The sequence below is a fragment of the Marmota monax genome, unplaced genomic scaffold, assembly GCF_021218885.2.
Source record: "Marmota monax isolate L192 unplaced genomic scaffold, Marmota_monax_Labrador192_F-V1.1 WCK01_AAM20220418_F8-fsc00001, whole genome shotgun sequence".
Classification (NCBI taxonomy): Eukaryota; Metazoa; Chordata; class Mammalia; order Rodentia; family Sciuridae; genus Marmota; species Marmota monax.
The window spans coordinates 14,960,145-14,986,404 of record NW_026693777.1 but is presented as its reverse complement, the minus strand read 5'-3'; the positions used below and the strand labels follow the sequence as shown (position 1 = coordinate 14,986,404).

Sequence of the window (26,260 nt, the reverse complement as noted above, 5' to 3'; positions counted from 1 at the left end):
CAACTTGTATTTACAAAGCACCTTTAGATATTTTCATAAGCTATCCCACAATTCAATGAGAGAGTGTGTTTCTGTGCCCATAAAAGCAAGATTATGGAGCAAAGGTTAAACCAAGGAGCTGAGCTAGGTCATGCAAGGCTTCGTGGATGACAGCCATCACCTGATCAGCCCCGTGGTGGTAGCCAGTGAGTTCAGAGAGTATGAGGCCAGACACGCTCAGTGCACGCATGGGGTGGCTTCCAGGAAACTGAGCTGTTCATTTCGATCTTGTGTGTGTTTGAGTCCTCTGGGAGACCAGAGAGAATTAGAGGTACAAGTGATACATTGGAGGAATTCCTGTGATGGGTAAAGTGGGAAGGAGTGGGATGAGATGGGAAGTCTTCAGACCAAGGTGCCAGCTGTGAAAGAGAAGCAGGAGGAAGCAGGATGCTCAGGAAGAGCTCCAGGCTCTAGTGCCACTCTGAGCAACTGACTGGGCCCATGAGGCCTGGAGTCAAAAACTGTCCATTAGAAGAGTCACAGCTCTGGTGCTTCAGCCATGCTGGAGCTTCCTGGAGAAAGTGCAGTTTCAGTGTGACCTCTTAGGGGGCAGGTTCTCTCTGAAGTTGTCTGAAAGGAGATTCAAGTGGTATATTTCAAGAGTCAGAAATACAAATCTTGTCTGAACCCACACTCAGTCCCTCTATGTGAATTTTCCTGATTGATCACAACTTGCTTTAAACATCCTCTGAGACCTTTATTTTTTAGTGGATGATATTCAAATAAGGGTGATATATAATTTTGAAGCCACAGTGATCGTGAAAGCATGACTGAATATATCTGGTTGATACTGGCCATAATGCTTCATTCATTCATAATTCAACAGGCAATAGTAAAAAAGTGTGTGTTTAGGTTTCAACTCTGCCACTGATTGTGACCTTGGGTAAGTAGTTTCTCTCTCAGCTTTAGTCTCTTTGTGTCCAAAATGAGTAGGTTGCACCAAATGATGTCTAGCCTTCTCCAGTTCAATTATCCTGTCATTCTCCTTCCAGAGCTTGACTCTGACAAGGCAGGGTTTGGACATGAGTCATTTCTCACATAAATTTTAAATGCATTTAAAATGCATTTAAACATGGTTCATTTTCCTGTTCTCTATTACAATGACTGTCACAAAGATTGAGTGAGATTTTTCCAAAGCTCTCATCTTAGACCCAACTCAGCTAATTATCACCTGACTTGGCAGATTGCTATAGGAACCACTAAAATAACTCTTCTATATGTAACTTCAAAAATGTAGCATAGCATTTTAAATATCATATGTAATGTTCTGTCTTCATGAAATGCCTGCTCCACTGATTTTCACCATGTTTGCAATCGGGTCAATGAGTAACCTGCACAAAACTTATCCTAATTGTTACCTTTGGGTACGTACAGATTCATGTTTGTCATTCTGCTTGCATGTTTATTATTATTGAGCAGCAGCTTGATCAGAAATATGAAAGATACGCCTTTCCTAATACTAATACCACAGTTAGCATTCTCCTGCATCTGTATCTGGGCAAGGGCACATGGAATATCAACAAAGAAATGCTATAAAGAACTATCCACCTGGATGTTCCAGTTGGGGGAGGAATCACATGATCTCTACTACCCCATCCAGCCCTGGGACCCTCTTCTTGGTTTATACCTTACACAGTTTGAATTAATACAGGGCCAGGAATAGAATTACATTGCAGTCTCTCAGTCCATTGTTAACCTATATTTGAAAAACAATAAGCAGCTGCATCTGTTCATTTCCACAGGTGGTCCTGGCCCTACCTTATGACACCCCTGTGCCTGGGTATATGAATAACACTGTCAATACCATGCGCCTCTGGTCTGCACGCGCACCAAATGACTTCAACCTCAGAGACTGTGAGTACGGTTTCTGTTTAATCTTTTTGGTTGCTAGTCAGAACCAAATTGAGCTTGAGTTTCTGATCTGAAGTCTTCAGCAACTAAGCAAAAGTTTTATGGAGAGAGTAGGGAGGGAGGTTTTTAAAGCAATCCTTCAGTCTGGCCCTCAGACCTCACGTGAAGCCCAGAATGAAGGGTTGCTGAGATCCTTTTGGATTTTTGGGCATCTAAGGAATCACACATGGCATGACATTAAGTGAGATCAAGGCTGGCTTGTCTATTTATTGTTTTTCTGACATTCCCCTCAGTTAATGTTGGAGACTACATTCAAGCTGTGCTGGACCGAAATTTGGCTGAGAACATCTCCCGGGTGCTCTACCCCAATGATAATGTGAGTGATCCTGTGGCAACCAAAGAGCCTATTTAGTAACCCTATAAAATACATATGTAATATTGGTTTTTCTTCTTCTTTACATACAGAATAGGCTTCATGTCTCTTCCTGAAATGCCTAACTTTCCCCTCCTATACAAGTAAGGAAAACAAATTCATACAGTTCATAAAAACAGAATAAGTATTTTGTCCTTGATTAATGACCCCTTCTCCAATTGGGGAGTTTTGTGGATATTTCAAAACAGAACCTGAATATTTAAAAAAAAATGATGACTCACTGGTGAAGCACTACTTTCTTTTCAGACAGAAAATTTATTTGCAAAGTTAAAAATCCTGAAGATATCCTGCCTGGCCTCTTCCCTCATTGACGGGGCTCTTCCTGATCTTCTTTCCCCAGCTTGGTGGGGTCATGGTCCTGGGAACAGACTCATGAACAAACACGTGCTTCTTTTGGCACTTACTCATGTCTTTAAACTTTTTCTTACAAGTGATTATTCCAATTTTATTTTAAAAATAACTTAGTTTTAAAAAAACGTGGAACTGGATCTCAGATGACTGCTATAAATTCTTAGTTGATTCAAACATATGTAACTTGAATTTCTCGATGAGAAAAATCATTTTCTTGAAGCTATAACAATTCTTTCTTAACATAATCTTGGATGCAATCAAATTAGCACTCTGCTTTGCATACATGGTAGAAAGCAGGGTTCTTGGGGACATAGATGTAAAAACTACTTAGACCGGATATCTTCTGGTGATAAACCACAGTCTCTAAGAAGGGAGGAAGATTGTATGGATTTGCTGGAGTGGTTTTCAGGAACCTACTCATGTATGTTATTTTTCCTTTGGGGAAAATGCTGCAATTTCAATACATTTCAGGTGAACCTCTAATCCAGAAAAGGTTGCTCTGTTTCACAGTCAAAATAAGAATGCTTCCAAGCACAGGACCATACTACCTCCCAAACCCAGGCCTGCAAAACTGTGCAACCAAAAAGGGCTTCAAATCCCTCCTCCTTCTCCAAATAAGGACCAAACCTGGCTTCATCTGGAAATAATCATCTGCAGTAATTGACAACATATACTAAGTTAATGTGTGGTAAAAAGTTGACTTGATGGGTAAAAGGAGCTCTCAGGATTGTGTTTTGTTTTGTTTTTCAGAATGGATTGATAAAATCAATTTTTGACCTTTAACACAAGAACACATTCATTCCCTCTCCTCAACCTGGCAGTACCCCTAGTCCATTCTTGAGTCTCTCTTCCAGAGTGAGTGTGCCCATCCTCATTCTGCCAGTAGTGAGATATTTGTCCCCAGCTTGAAGTCCTTTAAAGGCTTCTGATCAGGTACAAGGGATGTACAGAGTCTTAGGTATGCAGCCCAAGTTCTTCACTGGGGTGCCTGTCCTGTAACTCCTGACAGTGAGGCCCCAGTTGTCCAGGGCTATTTGCCCTCTTCTTTTTCCACCTCGGTGGTATGCACTGTTTTCCTCTGCCTGCAGGGAATGCTCTGACCCTCTGTGTTCATCTGACAAATTCCTACTCATCTTTCAGAGCTCAGACAAAGAATTACCAGATTACCCACATTCTCATAGTACCATTCATACATCTTAATGTAAAATTTTAAAAATTTGTCATGTTGTATTTCATTACAGTTTTCACTATGATATATACCATTAGAAAAGAAATAAGTGTAAGTAATATTAAAAAGTACCAAGAATAAAGTAAAAAAAATCCTAATTTTACTACCTGTAAATTCCCATTTCTCTTAATGACTTTTAATTTTTGTCAAAGTTACACATAGTTTAAGGAGAACCATTCTATGAAGCTTATTGTAAAAACACAGTCTCCCATTTCTCACTCCCCAGAAGCAATATATCCCTTTGCTTTTAGTTGATTTTTTCAGGTTCTTACCTCCATATTTCTGAAGAACAGAGTTATTTCTACTTTGTGATTTTCTCCCCCATTTTTACAAATGTTTGTCAACTCCCTACTCTGAAGGATGAGAGCAGACCTCACATTCTCACATACACACTTCCACCACACAAACACCTAGTTCCCATCCTGGTTCTCTCTACACAAGTCCATGTAATTTCCATGCACTCCTTAGTGTTCACATTATTCTAACTCTGTAAATACAGCCAGCAGCTATCTGTGCATAGAACTGTCCTCATATAATTATTGCCTTTCCTTTAAAGGTTTCATTTGTTGTTGTTGTTGTTGTTGTTGTTGTAAATAATTTTGCTTTGTTTGCTTGCCTGGTTTTCTAAGTACTTTTCTTTAATTTACTGTATACCCCACCCCAGTTTTTAAAATTTCAATATATCCAAACATGGTAGGTATTCCACTACCCAGTCTTTTGAACAGTATCTTCTGGATCTCTCTAGGATGGCTGTTCCCTGGGTTGCAATTCTGCTGTTGTCTTGGGATCCTTCCCTATCATTATGAGCACCTGTGTAGTCACCTACTATCTAAGGTTTTTATTTCCTGTATGTCCTGTCTTTCTCTTTCTTGTTTTTGTTTTTTTTGTTGTTGTTTGTTTGTTGTTTGTTTTGTTGTTGTTGTTTTATTGGTATTCATATGCTCCCGGTACCTCCTGGGGAAGGCATGGATGAAGTCAATTTTTTTGAGATCTTGAATATCAGAAAACATCTTCACTCTGCCCTCACATTCACAACATGCCTGGATACCAAAACACTCTCAGGGTTTTATGATTGTTTATTTTTTAAATTTCCTTCCAGTTTTCCTTTTGGCTGAGAAGTACAATGTATTTCTGATCAGATTAATTAACATTAATAATTAATATCTTGGCTGTCTGTGTTCTGAAGTTTGGTAGAGAGAAGGCTGAGAGTCTCAGAACTCAGTACATAAACTTGACCCCTCTCTTCACATTGTCAGTATGAGATGGCTGAGACCCCTGCCTTCAACGGTACCTGTTGCCCCAGTTCAGAGATCCCTGTCTTACCACCTCCAGAGAATACAAATCCAACTTCTCCCTGAGCTGGGAAAGGAAGTTGCTTAACTGCAGGAGTAGGAGATGTGATCTGAGGCCAGCTGTTCCTTAAACTTTCAACTAACCTTTACCCCCCAACTTCACTCCTACTTTCAAAGACACTTGATGCTGCCAATTCCTGGGCTTTGGGGGAGGGCTCTGGTGTATCAAATGAGTTGTTTTATGACTCTTCCACTACCAGGTCAGAATTGGGCTGTCTTGGGTCTTTGTCTCAATTACCATTCAACTGTTTTTCAACTTCTAAAACATCTTTGCTGTTGTTTCTCACAGGCTCTTTATCCTTTATCTGAATACCTTTGTTAATTTCCTTTGCTGAGTTTCAGGGAAGACCAAAGGCTAATGCTAACATGCTCAACCTGCCATCTTTAACCAGCTGTCCAGAGTGTTTGACCTTGACATGCCCTGGGTGGAAGACTCTAATCACATTTTAGCCACATCTACGATGTGAACCACTTTCATTCAGTCTCTCTGGCTTGAAGTTTTTTGAAGGGAAGGAGCTAAGACTGAAGCAGGAGTATTTTGTGGTGGCTGCAACCCTGCAAGATGTCATCCGACGCTTCAAAGCCTCCAAGTTTGGCTCCACTGACAGTGCAGGAACTGTTTTTGACGCCTTTCCAGATCAGGCAAGTATTCAGTATGTGGATGCAGACAGGGTCGGCTAGGGACCAGGATTTCCAGCAGATTTGCTCTTTTCTCTCAGTGCTAAAAAAGTTGGGAATAAGATGCTTCTGGTGTTTCCTAGGAGTTGGGCATTTTGTTTCAGTGCTTTCCCCAGACGTGTGAGGACAAGGCAGCCAGACCCTGGGCCATCAGTCACCTTCAACTTGATGTCTTTTCCCTACCCAGGTGGCCATCCAACTGAATGACACTCACCCTGCCCTTGCCATTCCTGAACTGATGAGGATTTTTGTGGATATTGAAAAATTGCCCTGGTCTAAGGTCTGCATAGCTTGGCTTTTTTTCCCCCTTTATTAACCAGAATGTCTGTGGTTGAAGGACTACCAAAAAAGCTCTCTTTTCAGTTTTTCAGAATAAGTTCCTATTGCTAACTTCTGATGGTTAGGGTACATTTTGCCCTGATTCGAACCTGACTCCATCCTGAGAATAAGACTAGAAAATCAACCCATGCTTCTTGGGAGGCAGAGAAGTAGCTGTATTAAGGATTATGTTGTGTTTGGCACATTTGTGTCTAAGAGGATTTGAAATTAAATTCTCTAACCTCAGAAGACAGCTAATTGAAAGTGTCCCCATAGCTTTGGAAGTCTGCATTTTAAACATACTTGTGTTTCCTGAGAGTGTTCCTTTAGTTTTTAACTCTTCAACCTTTGTGCATTTAATTTAAAAAGAGAAAAAATAGTAGTAAAGATTTATCAGAACGTTATATTCAGTTCTATTACAGTTTTATATAAAGTTTTTCCCCCCTCCCAAAAAATCATGCACCCATTATCTGGACCATTCAAGAACCTAGTGGAATCATGTGGGGTCTGACAGCACACACTCAGAGCTGTCCTGTTGCAGGCAGGAAGGAGCTGAGGAGGGCTTGGCCCTGAGAGGTAGGTGCACTCCCTGCAGAGCAGACGAAGCAGCTGACCCTTCCCTCCCCACAGGCTTGGGAGATCACTCAGAAGACCTTTGCCTACACCAACCACACTGTGCTCCCAGAAGCCCTGGAGCGCTGGCCAGTGGAGCTGGTAGAGAGGTTGCTTCCTCGACATTTGCAAATCATTTATGAGATAAATCAGAAGCACTTGGATGTAAGTCATTTCCAGAGATTCTAACCCCTTATGAGAATGAAGTCTTAAGATGTTAAGGGTGGTTACAGTGTTTTCCTTTCCCAAACTTGAAGTATAAACACCTTTCAATCATTAATATATCAAAGTACTCAAGTCTGAGTGGGGCTGTGTTTAAAACATCTTGAAAGGGCTAGAATGGAGGGAAGGGTGGCACCTCCCTAGCACTATCTCAACTCCTCTCTGTGGGAATGAAGTTTTATATTCACTGCATCAAAGATTTTGCTTGGGAAGTCAGTAACAGTCCAATGTTGCTTAAACTTGAGTGATCAGCATGGTCTTTCTCTTCCTTTGTCTAGAGAATCGTGGCCTTGTTTCCTAAAGATATGGACCGTCTGAGAAGGATGTCCCTAATAGAAGAGGAAGGAGGCAAAAGGATCAACATGGCCCATCTCTGCATTGTGGGCTGCCACGCTGTGAATGGTGTGGCTAAGATCCACTCAGACATCGTGAAGACAAAAGTGTGAGCCTCCGTCCGTTACCATGGCAGCAGGTCTAATATGGACCGTTCATGGAATGATGCTAATAAGTGCAAGATTGTATTTCCAGATGAGGAAAGGCCCTCTTAAAATGTTTAAAAATACTTTCTTTTATACAAAGAACACTTCTCTTTAAAGAGGAAAATATAAAAAGTAAAAAAATAAAAATAAAAATCCCTTCCTCTTCTTCCTAAATCTAGACTTAGGAGCCAAAAACCAAAAACAACAAAAAAGTATCCTGTTATATATGTCAATGCCAGGAAATCAGATGGAGGTGACTAGATTTGGAACTTTTCTTGTAATTGTTTTGAATTGCAAATGAGTTTCTATTTAGGATGACAGCGATAACTGCTGCTAGCCCCTCCCTTCACCTTTATGTAATCTTTCTAAGCCTACACTTAGCTTCTCGAATATGATTCTGAGCTTTATGCAGCATGCAAGACTCTGCTGTTGCAGCCAAACTCAGTGATCTGTCTCTTCCACCTCCAGATTCAAGGACTTCAGTGATCTAGAACCAGACAAGTTTCAGAATAAAACCAATGGGATCACTCCAAGGCGCTGGCTCTTACTCTGCAACCCGGGACTGGCAGACCTAATTGCAGAGGTAATGGGAAGAGCTGAGATGATGGGAGGTCTGGCTGGAAAGTGAGAGGCATATGCGTGCACTTAACTTCACAAACGCAGTCTGCAGCAGGGCTGGCTTCAGCAGCACGCCCTGCAAATTGTGTAGCTAATCATGACTAACAGCCTGACACACAGATGGAAAATAGTATCTATATTAGTAAGAGAGAATAACAAAGAGCATGTAAATAACTAGCAGAACCTAGGTTCTTGGTCACCCCTTTGAGTAGATTTCCTATTTTTAACACTTCAATAGCACTGTGACTAATATAAGATACTAGAAAAAGTGTTCTTCCCATGGAGAATTTCTAGCCTTTTCAGTGAGTAAGACCATTCTATGAACTGTGTGGTCCAGGAACTATACTCTTACAATAAGAGAGGCCCTCACCCCATACTGACAGAGCTGCTCATTTGGGCTTGATTACCATCCCTGAATTAAAATCACATCCTCCTTTACACTGAAAGAAAATTGGGGAAGACTATGTGAAAGACTTGAGCCAGCTGACGAAGCTGCATGGTTTCCTGGGCGATGATGTCTTCCTCCGGGAGATCGCCAACGTGAAGCAGGTAAGGTTCCAGGTGGGTCACTTCCCTGGAGCTGCCTTCAAGGGTGTACACTGCAGTTTTTAAAAATAGACACCCAAACCTTCTAAGTCAGAAGGGCTCTGCCCCATGCACTGTCTCAACAGGAAAATAAGCTGAAGTTCTCTCAGTTCCTGGAGAAGGAGTACAAAGTGAAGATCAACCCATCCTCCATGTTTGATGTCCAGGTGAAGAGGATTCATGAATACAAGCGGCAGCTCTTGAACTGCTTGCATGTGATCACCATGTACAACCGTGAGTCTGCCCTTTAGCTACCAAGGAATCCCATGGAGGTGGAAGCAACAGTCTGGGGGTAGTTCTCACCACCTCTGCAAGTAGCTCTCTTCCATTCCACTCCCCTCTCCATCTTTTTTCAGGCATTAAAAAAGACCCTAAGAAGTTATTTGTGCCAAGGACAGTTATAATTGGTGGAAAAGTAAGCTGACTGCATTCCTTGGGGACCTGAGGGTTCTTATCTCTTGCCATTTCTCCACTTCACCAGTTGTAACTCCTGTCAATGACTTTGCCATTCTTCCCTAAGGCTGCTCCAGGATATCACATGGCCAAAATGATCATAAAGCTGATCACTTCAGTGGCCGAGGTGGTGAACAGTGACCCCATGGTTGGAAGCAAGTTGAAAGTCATCTTCTTGGAGAACTATAGAGTGTCTCTTGCTGAAAAAGGTACTGCCTTCATTGCAAACCATGGGGGTGGGACAAATTGTAGGGATTGCAAGTACCGGAAATGGGGTAGCTGACCTCAGGGAGCTAGTAATTTAGGAGAGAAGGTGTCACTCATAGGAAAAATAAGGCAGGAGCTATTAAGGTGACCCAAGTAACAATAAGTCTGATGTCTCCAGGGTCAGTATCACAGGATTACATATGCAAATGCATTTTCCTTCCAGCTGGGGAGAGCTGGGTGTAGGTGGAGACTGCCATGGCACAGAGGGTGCTGTACAAATGGAGTTTTGAAAGGTTTTCAGTTCCCAGTCCCAGTTTTGCAAGAGAACACAAACTATCCAATTTTCAGATATTCCTCTGGTCACTGCTTGGGAAGAAGGGCTGTCACTTGTTCATGTCACAAGGAGAGCAGACATCAGGCTGCCAAAGCACGAGGTTCAGATGTGCTTCAGATGGGCACTGTAGGATCAAACACAGTGTTCCCACATGGGGACAGGATGGCAGGAAGCCACTGTCCCTTTTTCTGCCTCTGGGACCTTTGCTTATTTGCATCACATGCTGGCAAAGCACCAACCACACACAAATGCCAGCTGTGTATTACTTGCCAGATTAAAAAGATAGAAAGGCAGCTCTTTTTTTGTTGTTGTTTTGTTTTGGGGTACCTTGAGATAATTGCTTAAGGCTCTATGCCTAAAGAGAAAAGAGCTAGGTTCCTAGGTTTGCAAATAAATATAAATTGAATCCACAAATAATCTCACAGTAAAGCAGAGAATTGCCCTGACCTTTGTGGTAAGGGGAGGTATGGGGGATTCAGGCAGCTCTAATTTGTGTATAAATAAGGCTGAGAAACAGAGGCTTAGTGTCTAACCACAGGCACACCTCAGTTGCAAGTGGCTGATTTCTCTGCAGTGAGAGTGGGAGGAGGGAAGTGAGAAATAGAAAGAGATCAGCAACCCAACCTGAGTTTGCAAAAGAGGAGTCTAGAGACCTCTCTGCATTTTATGGACTAAGAAAGAGAGGTTTCAATATATTTAATAAAGCAGAAGAAATAAAAATAAAACTAGAACAAATATTAGAAAGGAGAAAGAGGACAAGAGAAATGTAATGTCAACATTTATAGCTCAAAAGTCTATAGATACTGGGCTGCGGATGTGGCTCAAGTGGTAGCGTGCTCGCCTAGCATGCGTGAGGCACTGGGTTCGATTCTCAGCGCCACATAAAAATAACAAAGATATTGTGTCCACCTAAAACTAAAAAATAAATATTAAAAAAAGTCTATAGATACTCTTCAAACTTTATAAACCAAGAAATAGCATTATAAGCACATAGTTATATAACACATCACAAAAGGACAAAGTGCATGTATGAATATGTGACAATAAATGCCACTATTATGGATAATTATAATGCAGCAATAAAAAATTAAGGGCAAAGTAGACAAATGTGGTTGCTGCATCAAGGAGAAAGAGCAACTCTGTCCTTGTAACCCACTTTGAATGCTTATCCTATTGTGCATATATTAATCATCAAAACAGGACAGCTAGATAAATACTCAGTTACAAAATCTAGAGAGAGTATCACTGATACTACTGTGTCTCCCTTACAGTCATTCCAGCCACAGATCTGTCAGAGCAGATTTCCACTGCAGGCACAGAAGCCTCAGGAACAGGCAACATGAAGTTCATGCTGAATGGCGCCCTGACCATTGGGACTATGGATGGGGCCAACGTGGAAATGGCAGAGGAAGCCGGAGAAGAGAACCTGTTTATCTTCGGCATGAGGATAGATGATGTGGCTGCTCTGGACAAGAAAGGGTGAGAGAGCAGCTCCTCTTTGTTGGGCAGGTGATGCCCAGGAGGGTGTGTGATCTCAGAGGGCTTCCATATCCCACTGAGGCTGGGTCACATGTGATGAGGCAGCAGAACATCTCCCCTGAGGAGTCAGGAGAGCCTCCTGGGCCACAGATAAGTCTAAAATCCAGAAGATAAAAATAAAGGAAGCTTAGGCACAGGTACGTGAAGAAGTCTCTGTTTGTTACCAGCCATTGCAGCCCCAGTGAGCTATTTGGTTCTCTATATCTGTGATTTTTAAATTTTAATTTTTTTTCTTTTTAGTTATACATGACAGTAGAATGTATTTTGACATGCATGCATGAGTACAACTTCCCATTCTTGTGGTTGTAGATGATGTGAAGTTACACTGGTCGTGTATTCACATATAAACATAGAAAAGTTATGTCATATGATTCATTCTACTGTCTTTCCCATTCCCATTCCCCCTCCCTTCCTCTAGCATCCCCTTGTCTAATCCAGTGAACCTCCACTGCCCCCCATCCCTCCCACCTCTATTGTGAATCAGCATCTTCATATCAGAGGGAACATTGGCCTTTGGTTTCAGGGATTTGGCTTGTTTTGCTTAGCATGATAGTCTCCAGTTCCATCTATTTGCCTGCAAATGCCATAATTTCATTCATCTTCATGGCTGAGTAATATTCTGTTGTGTATATGTACCATGTTTTCTTTATTCATTCATCTGTTGAAGGACACCTAGGTTGGTTACAGAGCTTAGCTATTGTGAATTAAGCTGCTACAAACAGTGACATGGCTGCATCAGTGTAGTATGCTGATTTTAAGTCCTTTGAGTAAAAACCAAGGAGTGGGATAGCTGGGTCGAATGGTGGTTCCATTCCAAGTTTTCTAAGGAATCTCCATGCTGCTTTCCAGATTGGTTGCACCAATTTGCAGTCCCACCAGCAAGGTATGAGTGTGCCTTTTCCCCTACATCCTCACCAATACTTACTGTTGTTTGTATTCTTGAAAGCTGCCATTCTGACTGGCATGAGATGGAATCTTAAGAGTAGTTTTGATTTGCATTTCTCTAATTACTAGAGATGTTGAACATTTTTTCAAATATTTCTTGATTGATTGTATATCTTCTTCTGAGAAGTGTCTCTTCAGCCCTTTAGCCCATTTATGGATTGGGGGTTTTTTTGATGTTAAGTTTTTTGAGTTATTTATATATCATAGAGATTAGTGCTATATCTGATGTGCGTGTGGTAAAAATTTGCCCCCAAAATGTAGGTTCTCTGTTCACCTCTTGATACTTGTATTATTCTTTTTTTTAAGAGAGAGTGTGTGTGAGAGAGAGAGAGAGAAAGAAAGAGTTTTTTAATATTTATTTTTTTAGTTTTTGGCGAACACAACATCTTTGTTTGTATGTGGTGCTGAGGATCGAACCCGGGCCGCACGCATGCCAGGCGTGCGCGCTACCGCTTGAGCCACATCCCCAGCCCTGTTACTTGTATTCTTGGTAAATGCCATCCTAACTGGAGTGAGATGGAATCTCAGTGTAATTTTAATTTGCATTGTGATTTTTAACATTAACCAAAAGATGAACCGTATCTAGTTGTAATTTTTTAACTAAAATTTAAATCACTATCTAGTACTTCCCTAAGATCTCAAAGAGATGAACCAAAACATGGTAGAGGATAGGAATATACAGAAGTACTCAGGAATATTTGTTGTCACTTACTACCTAACTGTGTTTTTCAACCTGAGTTCAAGCAAGAAATGAAGAGCAATGTCCAAAGGACCTCTAGGGGTCACAAAATTTGGAGGGTATTGAATATACTTCCTGACTTAGAAGTAAATTTCACTCAGTAGCAACAAATTTGAAGAATCTGTGGATCCAAAAAGCAACTGGTTCCTGTAAGACAAGGCTTGTTTTGAGTCATAAAGTCTGCTTTGAAATGAACCTTGCCACATTCTATCAGATAAGACTACTGCTGTGTGCCTAGAGTTTTCATTATCTACTGTTCTTAGTGTCTTTGGTTACAGGATTGAATCAAATTTAGAAGGGAAAAAACCTTCAGGATCTAGAAAAGAAATTATTTGTACTCATGTTGAAATCTATGATGACTTCTGTAAATGCTAGTATATCTGAATGCATTTTTAATTAAAACTTTATATGGAATGCATTAATCAGAATGGTGGATTTCAAATATGCCACAATTAGTGCATTTTTATAGCTACTGCAGTGTCTACTGTGTGGTTAACCGCACACACTAACAGTCTTTTTGTCATCACCACCCATTCCTCCCCCACAGATACGAGGCAAAAGAATACTACGAGGCACTTCCAGAGCTTCAGCTGGCCATCGATCAAATTGATAATGGGTTCTTTTCTCCTAACCAACCCGACCTCTTCAAAGATATCGTCAATATGCTGTTTTATCATGACAGGTGAGTTCCTATAAGAAGATGTTATGATTTAGGCTGTGAAATGGGAAGAGAACTTCTTTAACTACAGCCCATTCATATAGATTAGCTTAGGTCTGTGATCTGATCAGCTAACTAAGCTTGGGGGTGGGAGGATGGGAAGAGTCTTCACCAATGGTACTACTAAGATTTAAGAATAAGACCCTCAAACCTGGCACACTTTTTCATCTTCCACTGATATAGTCAACTTTCTAACATACATATTTTGATATATTTAAATGTGGGAAGAACCATAAAAATGTTGAGGGCTGGCAAACATTCTTATGAACAGGTAAACCAGCCATGCCTGACATTAAGCAAAAGAGAATTTTAAGTAGAATCTTAGCTTGCATCTGTTAATGAAGCTTTCTGTTGTTTTGTTTTTTCCTTTTAACAACCCCCCCAAAAAAACACAGATTTAAAGTCTTTGCAGACTATGAAGCCTATGTCAAATGTCAAGAAAAAGTCAGTCAGCTGTACATGGTGAGTAAGTTTTGTGGAGATTTGTGAAAGAACCCAGTTTAGTATGATTAAACTTTTTGTTTCAGTAAATCTAAATATCAGGGCCCCCCTAATCAATCACAAATAGGTGGGGTTTGGGGTATGCCTCAGTGGTAGAGTATATGCCTAACATATATAAGGAAGGCCTTGGGTTTGATCCCCAGCACCACAAGAGAAAAATGAAATGAGGTAACTATTCACGTTGTTCAGATCAAAACTTAACTTTTCATAAGGTTAGACAGAGGTCGGGATTCAAGATTTCAGTAATAATTGTAAAATTTTTTAATACCCAAGTAAAAATCACATTTATTGAGCATATAGCAGCAGGTAGCAGGCACATTCTGAAAGTTCAGGCACTTGGGGTCTTCATGACTGGCACCATGGTTGGCACTGAGAGCATAGCACGGACAAGAAAGGGTCCCGCCCAGCTTCCCTCAAGCAACCTGCACTGCAGAATTCTTCACCAGAGGTGTACATCACAATCACCAAGACCGCTATTATAAAGTATGGATATGCCCCCCCTAACACTGCTGCCCTCTGCTGCCTCACCAGAGATTCTGACCCAGCAGTGTGTGGTATCCACCATTAGTATTTGGAAAGCCTGTCAAGATGATTCTAAGGTTGAGCCTTAGTTTATTGGAATAAGAACTGACCCCCGACCCCATTCTTTGAAAATTGCAAAGTAAATACCTCTCCTCAACTACTAGAGTGGGGCTATAGAAATAGAATAAAACTGTATAGAAGGAAGAGAGTTTTTATGTTTGAATTTTTTTTTACATTATACAGAAAAATAAAATAATAGCTAGAGTCACTTGAATAAGGCTCACATGCAAAGTGGCACACCTTTATCAAATAGTCCTCTAGGTGTATTTTGTAAGGATATGTCAAGGCTGATCATGTCTGATAAGAGAGACTTAGAGAATTTCAGGTCCTCCCAGTGGAATGGATACAGGAGAGGCAGCTCTGTGCCAAGACTCCTGGGACTGCATCACTAACTTTGTTTTCTATTCCTTTTCCAAGACAGGTGACAGGTAGTTCCTACTCATCATAGGTATCCTATTGGGGTTTTCAAATGGGATTATTCAAGGTCTGTGCTGCTTTCTGGCCACTATCTTCTGGTTTGAGTCACACCCATCCCCCAACAGTGTACATATCAGAGAAGTTGGTAACAGCTTTGAACAAGTGAGACCGCACTAGAGCTAAGCTACATGGCTCACTATCTGCTTCTTGAACTTTGTAGGCAGCAGCCACATATAGCCATCACGAATTCAAAGACAGATAAAGGGAAATGTAAGTAGAACAGAGCAGGAAAGGAAAATATGAACAAGGACAGGGACAAATGTAAATGTCAGTTTTACACAGAGGATCTCCTCTGTAAATGTGTGGTCCAATCCCAAAGGATGACCATCTAGAAGCCCAGGATGTGATGCAAATTGCAGTTTTCTACTCTTAACAGTATTATGTTCTTGAGGCTTAGTAAACATGACCTACCTAGCTGGGAAAGCTGTTCACTATGCATTTAAGCAGTTGAAGAAAGGGAAGAAAGGTGTGGTCTTCTTGTTGTGTCCTCCCAGTGGAAGTTTTGTTATCATAGTAAGTTTCAAAAGTCTGAACTAATTGCAGTAACTTAAGGTTTGATGGTAATTTTAGTCTTGCTCTTAAAGGCTTATAATGCATGGTTAACAACTTTGAGTAGCTCTCAGTTAACTTTCAGAGTTCTTTGGAAAATCATGAGGCTATAAGTTAAACATCATTTTATATTATTTTACATAAAATCATAAAATTGTGATATTATATTTTTATTAAGGTGTCTTGTTTCACCCTGTTTTGGAACCCCAATGGGGTATTTGGAATTTAGTGTAAACCTACTAGGCCATATACTTCGGAAAGAACAAGAGAAGCTAAGTGGGTCAACAGAGTCTTTCACTGTTTTGTAGCTGACATTCTGGAGCAGAGATTTTCATACTTTGTGAGCCACATGTTAAATCTCTTGACATGGCATCTTGCAGACAATGAATGTTAGTCTCTTCCTGCCCCATAGTTTAAAGGGAGGTGACTTCCTTCAAAATAGAGCATGGGAAATGTATGTAACTTACATGCCAAAGCATTTTAAGTATAGGAAGAATTACCAACTAGAAAATTCACACCCATAGTTTCTCTTAAAATGAAAAATATTTTTTTGTTCCTCAGAGAAGTATACTCTGAATATGAGAAAAGTGCATTCCATACCTATCTGTCAACTGTGGAGACAATGTGTTTGTAATTCATTCTAGTTTACTCCTGTCATTTTCTCCATGAAATGTGCTTGGTCTGATGTTTGTCATGAAGCTCACTGGCACTCAGGCTGTACCCGCATATTTTGTTCACAGAATCAGAAAGCCTGGAACATGATGGTACTCAAAAACATAGCTGCCTCTGGGAAATTCTCCAGTGACCGGACAATTAAGGAATATGCCAGGGACATCTGGAACATGGAGCCTTCGGATCTAAAGATCTCCCTGTCCAATGAATCTAGGAATGGGGTGGACAAAGCCAATGGAAATTGAATCATAACATGTCTCTAAAAAAAAAAGAGCTTCTTATTGAATTTGAACATTTTCACAGCATTCATTGATTTATTAGCTAATAGTTAAGTATCTTTGGGAATGGAAATGGAACATGTATGGTTGTATTTAGGACTGAAAATAAAGTGTCAATTACTGAAGACTCCAGGAGTGCCAAAACTTATTGCTTTATAGCAGATTGATAGCTTGCAAGGACTTAACCCAAAACTAATCAGAAAATTGGAAAAGTGCTTAGAACTTGATAGTGCTATTTAAATGAATTAAACAAAAACAAATTCTTTAACTACAGTAAAGCACCATTTTTAAAAAAAATATCTTTATTTATTTATTTGTATGTGATACTGAGGATCAAACCCAGTGCCTCACACATGCAAGGCAGGTGCTCTACCACTGAGCTACAGCCCCAGCCCAAAGCACCTTTATTTAATACTGCTAAGTCCAGACCAAAGACTATGTCTTAGTCTATTCAGGCTGCTATAACAAAATGTCATAAACGGAATAACTTATAAATAATAGAAATTTATTTCTCATAGTTCTGGCAATTAGAAGTCCAAAATCAAGGGGCTAGCACATTCAGTGTCTAGTGGGGACCACTTTCTGTTCATAGGTGTGGTCTTCCTGTTGTGTCCTCCCAGTGGAAGAGGTACAGAGCTCTTTGGGCCTATTTCATAAGGACACTAATCCTGTTCATGACTGAACTCTCATGATCCAGTCACCTCCCCCAACATCATAACCTTCGACATATGAATTTGGGGGCAGGTGCAGATGTTCCCACCATAGCAAATGTCCCCAGTCTGATGACTATACATTTTTAGATGAGATCCAAATTTTACCAAATTCTGATTCTCCATGGTGATGAGGTTTCAGCATGTTTCAAAGTAGACTATGATGAGCTAAATGAGAACATTCCATGCCTCCCCTACATTCTCCTTGTTTAGATGACAAGTGTCTTGGGGAAGTGTCAGTGGTTTCAGCTCATTCAAGCATCCCAGTAGAATGTTGCATAAGGAAAATATACATTAAAGGTGGTATTTGGACCAAGTCCTCAGTGAAGATTGCTGCTGCTCTCATGACCTAAGCCCACTGCTCACTCAGGAAATCTCTGCAGAAAAGGAACCTCGATCAGCCCACACCTTCCTTCCTTAGATCCAGGTAAGCCAGAGCAGTCCTAATGGCTTTTACAGGAAAATAGATGTATTCTAAAAAGCAGTTCTTACCTCACGGTTTTTAATAGTATGGGACTTTTATGAAGGAAATTGTGATGGAAACCAGGAGGAAAGATAACCATCTTGACCCTCTCTTTGTGCCTGTAGGCATCATGTGCAATTTCATAGAGCTGAAAGAAAAAGAAAAAAAAAAAAGGGACTCAAAGGCCAACAGTTCAAAGCCATAGGCTCCCTATATGATTTTCCTAAAAAGGTTCAGAAACAACCAACTTGGGGAGTTTATCTCATTGGTTCAGAGACATGAGGCCTCTCCATGTCCCCAGCTAGCTGCCTCTACAGCTAAGGAAAAAAAGGCTGCACAGCCAATATAGGACACTGATCAAACCTCATCCTCCTCTGCCTGTACCTCACTGCAGAGGAACAGGCAATGTTATGGACCCACTCCAGGAGAGGTTTGTTTAAAGGGAAAAACTGCATCCCTATTTTTAGAGCCACTACAGTAGAAGCAACATTTTGTGGTTTGCCTATGAAATGTCCACCCAGAGCTTATGTTAGACCAATGGAGGAATATTTGGAGGAGAAATGATCAGACTATGAGAACTGTAATAATCCATTTAATTATTTGAAAACACTACCATCCTAGGTGGTAACTGTAGGTGGGTAGGTTGTGGCTACAGGCAGGCAGTCACTGGAGGCATGCTCTGGGGGATTAGATCTCCAGTCCCTGGCTCCTTGATCCTTCTCTCTCCTTCCTGGCTGCCAGGAGCTGAGGGGTTTTCCTCCATCATGCCCTTTCACCATAGTGTTTCACCATGGACTGAGACCTCTGAAACAGTGAGCCAGAATAAACTCTTCCTCCTCTAAATTGTTCTTCTCAGATATTTTGATTAGAGCAACAAAAAGCTGACTAACACAAACATGGAGCTTCCCACATAGCCTGGAATCTTCTCTCCACTTAGGAACCACAGACCCCCACATGAGGGGCCCAACTCTGCCCACAAACATGCCTTTGAGCTAAGTAGCCAAAGACACTGAAATTTGTTGTGTGAAATTTGCACAATTTTAGAAGACCTTGTATTTTTCCTTATTCCACCAGGCATCATGGCTATTTAAGGGTGCAGAATTTCAAAAGAAATGCATATAGTGAGTTTCAGTGGGCTCTGAGCTTGTCGTTTACCTTTTTTCCACACTCCAAAGGCACAGTCCTGTCATCCTCTCCATGTAAGATGAGCAGGGGAGAAGACAGGAATTTAACACTGAGACAAGTGGGAAAAAAGCATTCAGTTTAGGAGCTATACATTGAGATCTCTCCTTTTCTTTTTTCAAAGTTAATACCTTTTTCCTTTCTCACATATAAAAAGAACTAATTTCACGATAAAAATAATAATCATGATGATAATGTATAAACTATCACTATCCAATCTCTTCCCAAATAACCTAAAGAGCTATAAGCTCACCAGTATCTAGAACAATGATTGGCACATATTAGGTACTACTCAAATATTTTTTTGAAGACATACAAGGAAGAAGGAGATCTCTCCTTTTCTCAGGTAAAGTTTTAGCAAAACATAAAGTTCACCTAAAACTTCAATTACAAGAAATCTCCTTCCTTCCAAAAAATAACAGTTTCTGTATTAAAAAAATTGCATAGGGTAACTTTTTTTCCAGGAAAATGTCCTTTGAAACAATTTGAATATTTCATTAATTTAACTTACTTCTATCTGACTTTAGGAAATACTGAAGAAATACACTGAGATGTTGAATTTGCACAATGTTAGAAGACCTTGTATTTTTCCTTATTCCACCTTATTTTGTATTATCTGAATATTTTAATTAAAATATTTTCTGGCAGCCAGAAAATAACTCAAAACCCAAAAATAATAAAAACTATCACAGATCCAGAGACCTCTTTGTGGCAATTAATTTACTTTTCCCATAATAGTAGAGGATGGACATGCAGTTGACAAGCTTTTGACTGCTTCCTGGTCAGTCTCTTAATTTGGTTATCCAAAAAGGCTACGGCACAAACAGTGCCTTGATGCCCACTCCAGTGACTTTCTCAAACAGTGTTTCTCAGTCCTTCCCAAATTCTGATACCTATCCATTCCTGCCAGGGTGACTTCGTGCCACCTCTGAGCACAATAGAGTTCCTTAGGTGTGTTAAAATACAAACAAAATTGACCACCACTGATTAGAAGTATTCTCAAATTTCATAAATTCATTGGATCTGCTGTTGGGTTAGGAGGATGGATATCAAGTGGGTTTGGGTTACATGGGGAATGAAGCCTAGAAGTCAGAGACCCCTTAAGAAATGTTAGACTAGACCCTAGAGGACCTTTAAAATGTCTTATAGGTCATAAATATACAAGTCTGAGTTCATAGGGAAAACTGTACTGGTGAAGACATTGGATTAGACAAGAGGGAAATAGCAAATACTGAAAATTCATAGAAACCCTACCCCAAAGCCTAGTGCCCATCTAAGAATGCTAGAACAATATTCTAAGAAAATAAGGACAGGATTTAGATCTGTCATCACCGTAAGTTACATATTAGTTAACCTGGAACCCTACAGATGGAGCAACAGTGGAGCTTCTCATCATAGCTTACTTTTCATCACTGGGGAAGACTATCCTGTCTTTTCTCAGGGCATCCATAAGCACCTGTACACATCCTGGCAGCTTCTGGTAAATCTATTAAAAAAAAAAAAAAGCAACATTAATAATTGTCCCACATAGCTGTGCCATTTGTTATAGTTTCTCACCACAAGCCATACTAACATAGAAAGTAGCAACTTTCTAAATATAATGAACTTTTTTAGAAAACTTATGATTTTAAAAGGTAATTCATGTCTTTGTAGGAAATTTGGGGAAAAAAAAACAGAAAGGAACAAAGAAACAAGTTTTATGTATTTCTACCGCTATAGATAATCAGTTAACATAATTAACTAGTTTAGTTGGAGAACAATATTCTGATCAGTCAAAAATTCTGTGAATCCCCCAAAACCAAAGACTGAAAGTTTTCTCTTGATATGTAGATTCTAATTCACAATGGGGTGGGGGGGGCGGTTCTTGGGAAGAATAGAGGTACTTTGAATTAGGCAGAGGGGAGTATATGGGAAGGGGAGATGGGGTAAAAAGAAAGGTAGAATGAATCAGACATTATTACCCTATGTACATATATGAGTACACAACTGGTGTGATTCTACAGAATGAGAAATTATAATACTCCATATATGTATGATGTGTTAAAATGCATTCTACAAATAAAACAAATAAAAATAAAAATTTTAAAATTCTGGTGAAAGTATACAATATCTAGATAATTGGTTTGAGAGGATTTGAATATTATAAACTGTTGAAATAATGTTATAATTCTTTAAAAGAGATTTTAAGTTTTAACAATAACCACAGAGCTCCAAAGGTAATATATTATTCTATAAATACCGAATTTCTTCTTTAATGGCAAAGTCCAATAAATAGAATGCTAACTAAATCTTTTCCACTATTTTGATTGTCAACACATAAATTAGTTTATATGCCTTACAAACATCCACTTCAGTTGAAAATGAAGAGCAAAGGATGGAAGCCCTGAGCAGTCTAGCAGCTTCCTCACACCTTTGAACCCGCTTCCACACCATATCCAATTCCCACTATTACCCAGCCCAAGTCACCTCTGTCTCTTGCTTGGACTATGCCAACAGTCCCAAATGGGTCCCTGCTTCCACCCTCACCTATAATCCATTTCTTACAGGGACACCAGAGTGATCACTTAAACATGCAAATTAGATCATATCAATGTTTCTTTTGCTTAGCAGCCTCCAAAGGCACATGTTAAATCAAACGTGTCACCTTGGTCTTTGAGGCCCTGCAGCACCTGGTTGGTGGCTGCCTGTTTGCAGCCACATTTGTCATTAAGGCCCCACTGCCCACTTTCAGGGAGGTGGAACATGTTCTGGAACATTCCAAGCTTGATCCTACCCCAAGGCCCTCACCTTTACTTTTCTCTTTTAGTAAACAGTGTGGTAGTCCCAAATGTGGTAGCCTCAAAGCTTTAGTAGCTTTAATACTTCTTGGTCAGAGACCGCTGGATTTTGCCATGGTAAAACTGACTAGTCTTAGCTCAGAGGACATTTCTTCAGAGAGGTTTTCCTAACTAGCCATAACTCTGGCCCTCTGCCACCCATTTGCTCCCCATCACATTATTGTATTGTGTTCACAGCACTTCTCATTATTTGGTATTTTCTGGTGGTATACTTGTCTTTGTTTCTCCAGCAAGAATATAAACTTTCATAGGAGGAGGAATCAGGAATTATTTTTCCTTGTGGGATCCCCAGAACTTGGAATAATTTCTGGTATACAGTACACATTCAATAAATATTTGTTAAAGATGGAAATATTATGCAAATATACCTGGTATACATTTTGAATACTATCTGTAATTTTCCTTTTAGAGTAACTGATTTTCAGGTTTCATTTCTTAAAACAGACTTGCAAAGAAGAAAGACCAGGGGTAGCAGGGGGCAGAGATGCAATATAGTAAACAGGACACCACCAAGAGAAGAAAATGAGCACAGAATAGGTAAACCAGGGCGAATAGAGACAAACTACAGCTTCATTATTTGTAAAAAAGGAAAAAAAAATCATTGAAACCTGCCTCATGGCTACAAAGTCACTTCTTAGAGTCTCCTGCTATGAACTGTGGTAATATAAAGAAGAGTAACTTTTTAAATATAATTATTTTTTAACTTTTTTCTGATTTTAAAAAGTATTTTGTGTCCTCATAAGGAATAGGGAGGCCAGCATCAGTAAATATAGATTTCTGCTTCACAGCTGGGGCTCAGGCTTGAGTGCTACTTCCAAACCTCCTTGGCTTCACAGGATTATCTGGCCTGCTCTTTTGCTTGGTCTCTGAGCAAGTGACACATATTCAGGAAAGATCTGGACAGCCTGGCACAGCCCCCCTCTTTCTTCCTCCATGCTAAGGGCCAGTTTTCTTCATTTATTTTCTCTTTTCTTTGTCTTTCAATTTTCTGACTCCTAGAAGGGGAACTCCTTGGAGGAAAATTCAGTAAGAGAAGCCCTTCAGCAATTCATCTCAAATTCTAAAAGTGTAGGAAGAAAGCAGACTCAAGTCAATCTACTCCATTGTTCCTCACTCCCTTTCAGCCTGGGATGCCCTTAAAGACACAAAGGTCATACTGTCCCCGCCCGCCCAGACCACAGCAAGGGGCTCCTAATTGGCCTTTCTCACTTCCCCTCTCTTCTGTAATGCCACCAGATAAATATTCTTAAGATACCATCTGCATGGTGAAACCTGCTATTACAAAACTTTGGGCCTGCCACACTATCTACTAAAAACAACTTCTAGCTTGACTATAAGCCCATTCACATCTGGCCACCCTTTTTCATTCCAAAGGCTGTTCACCTCCAATCCATCTGGAGTTAGAAGGTGTTTCCTCCTCTTACAAGGTATGTGACAATTAGGAAAGTCTCTACGGCTCTTTTTTCCTCATCTCTAAGTGGGGGCAACAATGCCACATAGTACTTTATTTAAATCTCAATCTCTCTCTCTCTCTCTCTCTCTCTCTCTCTCTCTCTCTCTCTCTCCCCCCATAGCCCAAGAATCTTTTTGTTTTGGTTTTGTTTTGTTTGGATTGGGTAGTGTTTAAGTGTGCATGTGTATGTGTGTGTTTCTTGCTGTGCTGATTGGTTTGGGGACATATATACATATTTATTCATTTCCCACCCCCCTCATTTTTAGCATTTTTTAAATGTAGTTATTTTTCCATGCTTTGTCTTTTGAGGGTTAAGGTTTTTGGTTTGTTTATTGTATGTAAATATACTAAATATTATAATTAATAGACAAAAACTATGATACCTAAAAAAGAAATCAAAACTCTACTATATGGTGCTTACAAGAGATATGCATTAAATATAAATATCATAAAGATATGCATGAAATATAGACATTCAAGCTGAGATTCAAGGAATAGAAAAAGCTAAACTATTCAAACACCAATTAAAGCAAAGGTATACTAATAATGGGTAATGCTGACTTTAAGTCAAGAAGCACCATTAGTCACAAAAGAAAAGGGACATTTTTATAATGAAAAAAGGATTATCCTACCTGGAAGATATAAAACCTACATTACTATATTACTAGGTGACACACCTAATAGTCTCACCTCAAAAAAAAAAAAAAAAAAAAAAAAAACCTAAACTAAAACTGATAGAAACAAACAACTCCATACTCATGGGAGATACTTTAATACCCCCCTGAGTAACAGAAAAAAAGCAGCATACCAAAAAACTAGTAAAGATAAAGAACTGAATAGCATGATTAAGAATCCTAATCCAAGTTACAGCAATGGAACACTACAGACAGCAGAACACATTCTATTTAAGCATATAGAACATTAAAAATTGATTATATGTTGTGACATAATGCACATTTCAACAAATTTCAAAAGACTGAAATAATAGATTATTTTCCTGGATCTTGATAATGTTGAAATACATCTTGCTCAGTGAAATAAGCCAATCCCAAAAATCCGTGGACCAGATTAATTCTCAGCTGAATTCTATCAGACCTTTAGTGCCAGTGCTCCTCGGGTTATTCCATGTAATTGAAAGGAATGGAACACTTCCAGATTCATTCTATGAAACCAGAATCACACTTATACCAAAATCACCTAAGGACACATCAAGGAAAGAAAACCATAGACCAATACCCCTGATAAACTTCAATTCAAAAATTCATAATAAAAAAATTTCAAATATTATTCAATAACATATTAAGAATATTTTATATTATGACAAAGCTGGTTTTATCCCAGAGACGCAAGGATAGTTTAACATATGGAAATCAATAAGTTTGATTTATCACAAAAATAGAATTAAGGACAAAAATCTCTTAGGCATCTCAGTAGATACAAAGAAGACTTTAATTAAATTTGGCACCGATTCCTGATAAAAACACTGAAGAAAGTAGGATTGAAGAAATTGACCTCGATATAAAGGCTATTTACAAAAACCAAAAGTAACATCATAGTCAATGGGAAACAAAATGAAAGCATTTCTTTTAAAATTTGGAACAAGACAAGGATGTCCATCCTCACCACTCATATCTAATATAGCACTAGAAATTCTATCCAGAGCAATTAGGCAAGGGAAGGAAATAAAAGCAATAAAAATAGGAAAGGGAAAAATCAAACTACAAAACTGTTTGCAGGTGATATAATCCTATACTTAGAAGATCCAAAAAGCTCCACCAAAAGAATGCTAGAGCTAATAAACAAGTTTAGCAAAGTAGCAGATTACAAAATCAGCATACAAAAGTCAAGAGCTTTCCTACATATCAGCAATGAATCTGCTGAGAAAGAAATTAAAGAATAAATTAATTAAATATAATACCTAGGAATAAATCTAACCAAGGAGGTGAAAGACCTCTACAATGAAAACTATAGAATACTGAAGAAAGAAATTGAACAGGCCAGGCAGGGTGGCGCACGCCTGTAATCCCAGTGGCTCAGGAGGCTAAGACAGGAGAATTGTGAGTTCAAAGCCAGCCTCAGCAATGGTCAAGGCACTAAGCAACTCAGTGAGACCCTGTCTCTAAATAAAATAGAAAATAGGGCTGGGATGTGGCTCAGTGGTAGAGTATCTCTGAGTTCAATCCCCGCTACAAAAAAAAAAAAAAAAAAGAAATTGAACAGGTCACAAGAATATGAAGAGACCTCCCATGTTCATGGATTCACAGAATTAATATTATTAAAATGGTCATACTACCAAAAACAACATACAGATTCAATACAATCTCCATCAAAATACCAATGACATTTTTCACAGAACTAAAAAAAAAAAAACAGTTCTAAAATTCATTTGGAAGAATAAAAGACCCAAAATAGCCAAAACAAAGCAATTCTAAGCCAAAATAAAAAGATGGAGACATGACAATACCTGACTTACAATTATACTACAGAGCTATAGTGGCAAAATCTCAGGGAATAATGCCTAGAGTTAATATATGGGGTGGCATCAAATTAAAAAGCTTCTGCACAGCAAGGAAACAATTATGAATGTGAACAAAGAACCTACAGAATGGGAGAAAAATCTTTGCTAGCTACTCTTCCAACAGAGAGTTAGTATCTATACTACACAAAGAAATTTTTAAAATTTAACACCAAAAAAATCAAATAATTCAATAAATGGGCAAATGAACTAAACAGATACTTCTCAAAAGAAGAAATACAAACAGCCAACAAATCTATGAAAAATATGTTTAACATTATTAGCAATAAGAGAAATGCAAATCAAAACTATACTGAGATTTCACCTCACATCATTCAGA

General features: G+C 39.4%; 2 protein-coding genes across 7 annotated transcripts in view; one reads left to right on the top strand and one right to left on the bottom strand.

Moving 5' to 3' along the window:
* The window catches only part of Pygl (glycogen phosphorylase L), a 37,351-nt gene extending 20,466 nt beyond the window's left edge, over window positions 1-16,885 (top strand). Inside the window, exons 6-20 of the mRNA XM_046461084.2 lie at window positions 1,782-1,893; window positions 2,184-2,266; window positions 5,753-5,896; window positions 6,120-6,212; window positions 6,881-7,027; window positions 7,363-7,526; window positions 8,032-8,146; window positions 8,629-8,730; window positions 8,853-9,000; window positions 9,123-9,181; window positions 9,287-9,428; window positions 11,032-11,239; window positions 13,531-13,665; window positions 14,097-14,163; window positions 16,551-16,885. Coding sequence (XP_046317040.1) covers window positions 1,782-1,893; window positions 2,184-2,266; window positions 5,753-5,896; window positions 6,120-6,212; window positions 6,881-7,027; window positions 7,363-7,526; window positions 8,032-8,146; window positions 8,629-8,730; window positions 8,853-9,000; window positions 9,123-9,181; window positions 9,287-9,428; window positions 11,032-11,239; window positions 13,531-13,665; window positions 14,097-14,163; window positions 16,551-16,727 — 1,896 coding nt within the window. The 3' untranslated portion in view covers window positions 16,728-16,885. The remainder of the gene's footprint in view (window positions 1-1,781; window positions 1,894-2,183; window positions 2,267-5,752; window positions 5,897-6,119; window positions 6,213-6,880; window positions 7,028-7,362; window positions 7,527-8,031; window positions 8,147-8,628; window positions 8,731-8,852; window positions 9,001-9,122; window positions 9,182-9,286; window positions 9,429-11,031; window positions 11,240-13,530; window positions 13,666-14,096; window positions 14,164-16,550) is intronic.
* Window positions 11,191-26,260, bottom strand: part of Abhd12b (abhydrolase domain containing 12B) — a 36,363-nt gene continuing 21,293 nt past the window's right edge. For 2 of the 6 annotated variants that reach the window (XM_058584522.1, XM_058584523.1), the window contains 4 exons: window positions 20,519-20,601; window positions 19,089-19,167; window positions 17,963-18,081; window positions 11,191-11,395 (listed from right to left, as the gene is read on the bottom strand). In XM_058584522.1, coding sequence (XP_058440505.1) covers window positions 11,191-11,395; window positions 17,963-18,081; window positions 19,089-19,167; window positions 20,519-20,601 — 486 coding nt within the window. The other 4 variants (XM_046461085.2, XM_058584524.1, XM_046461087.2 and 1 more) reach the window with 4 other exon arrangements.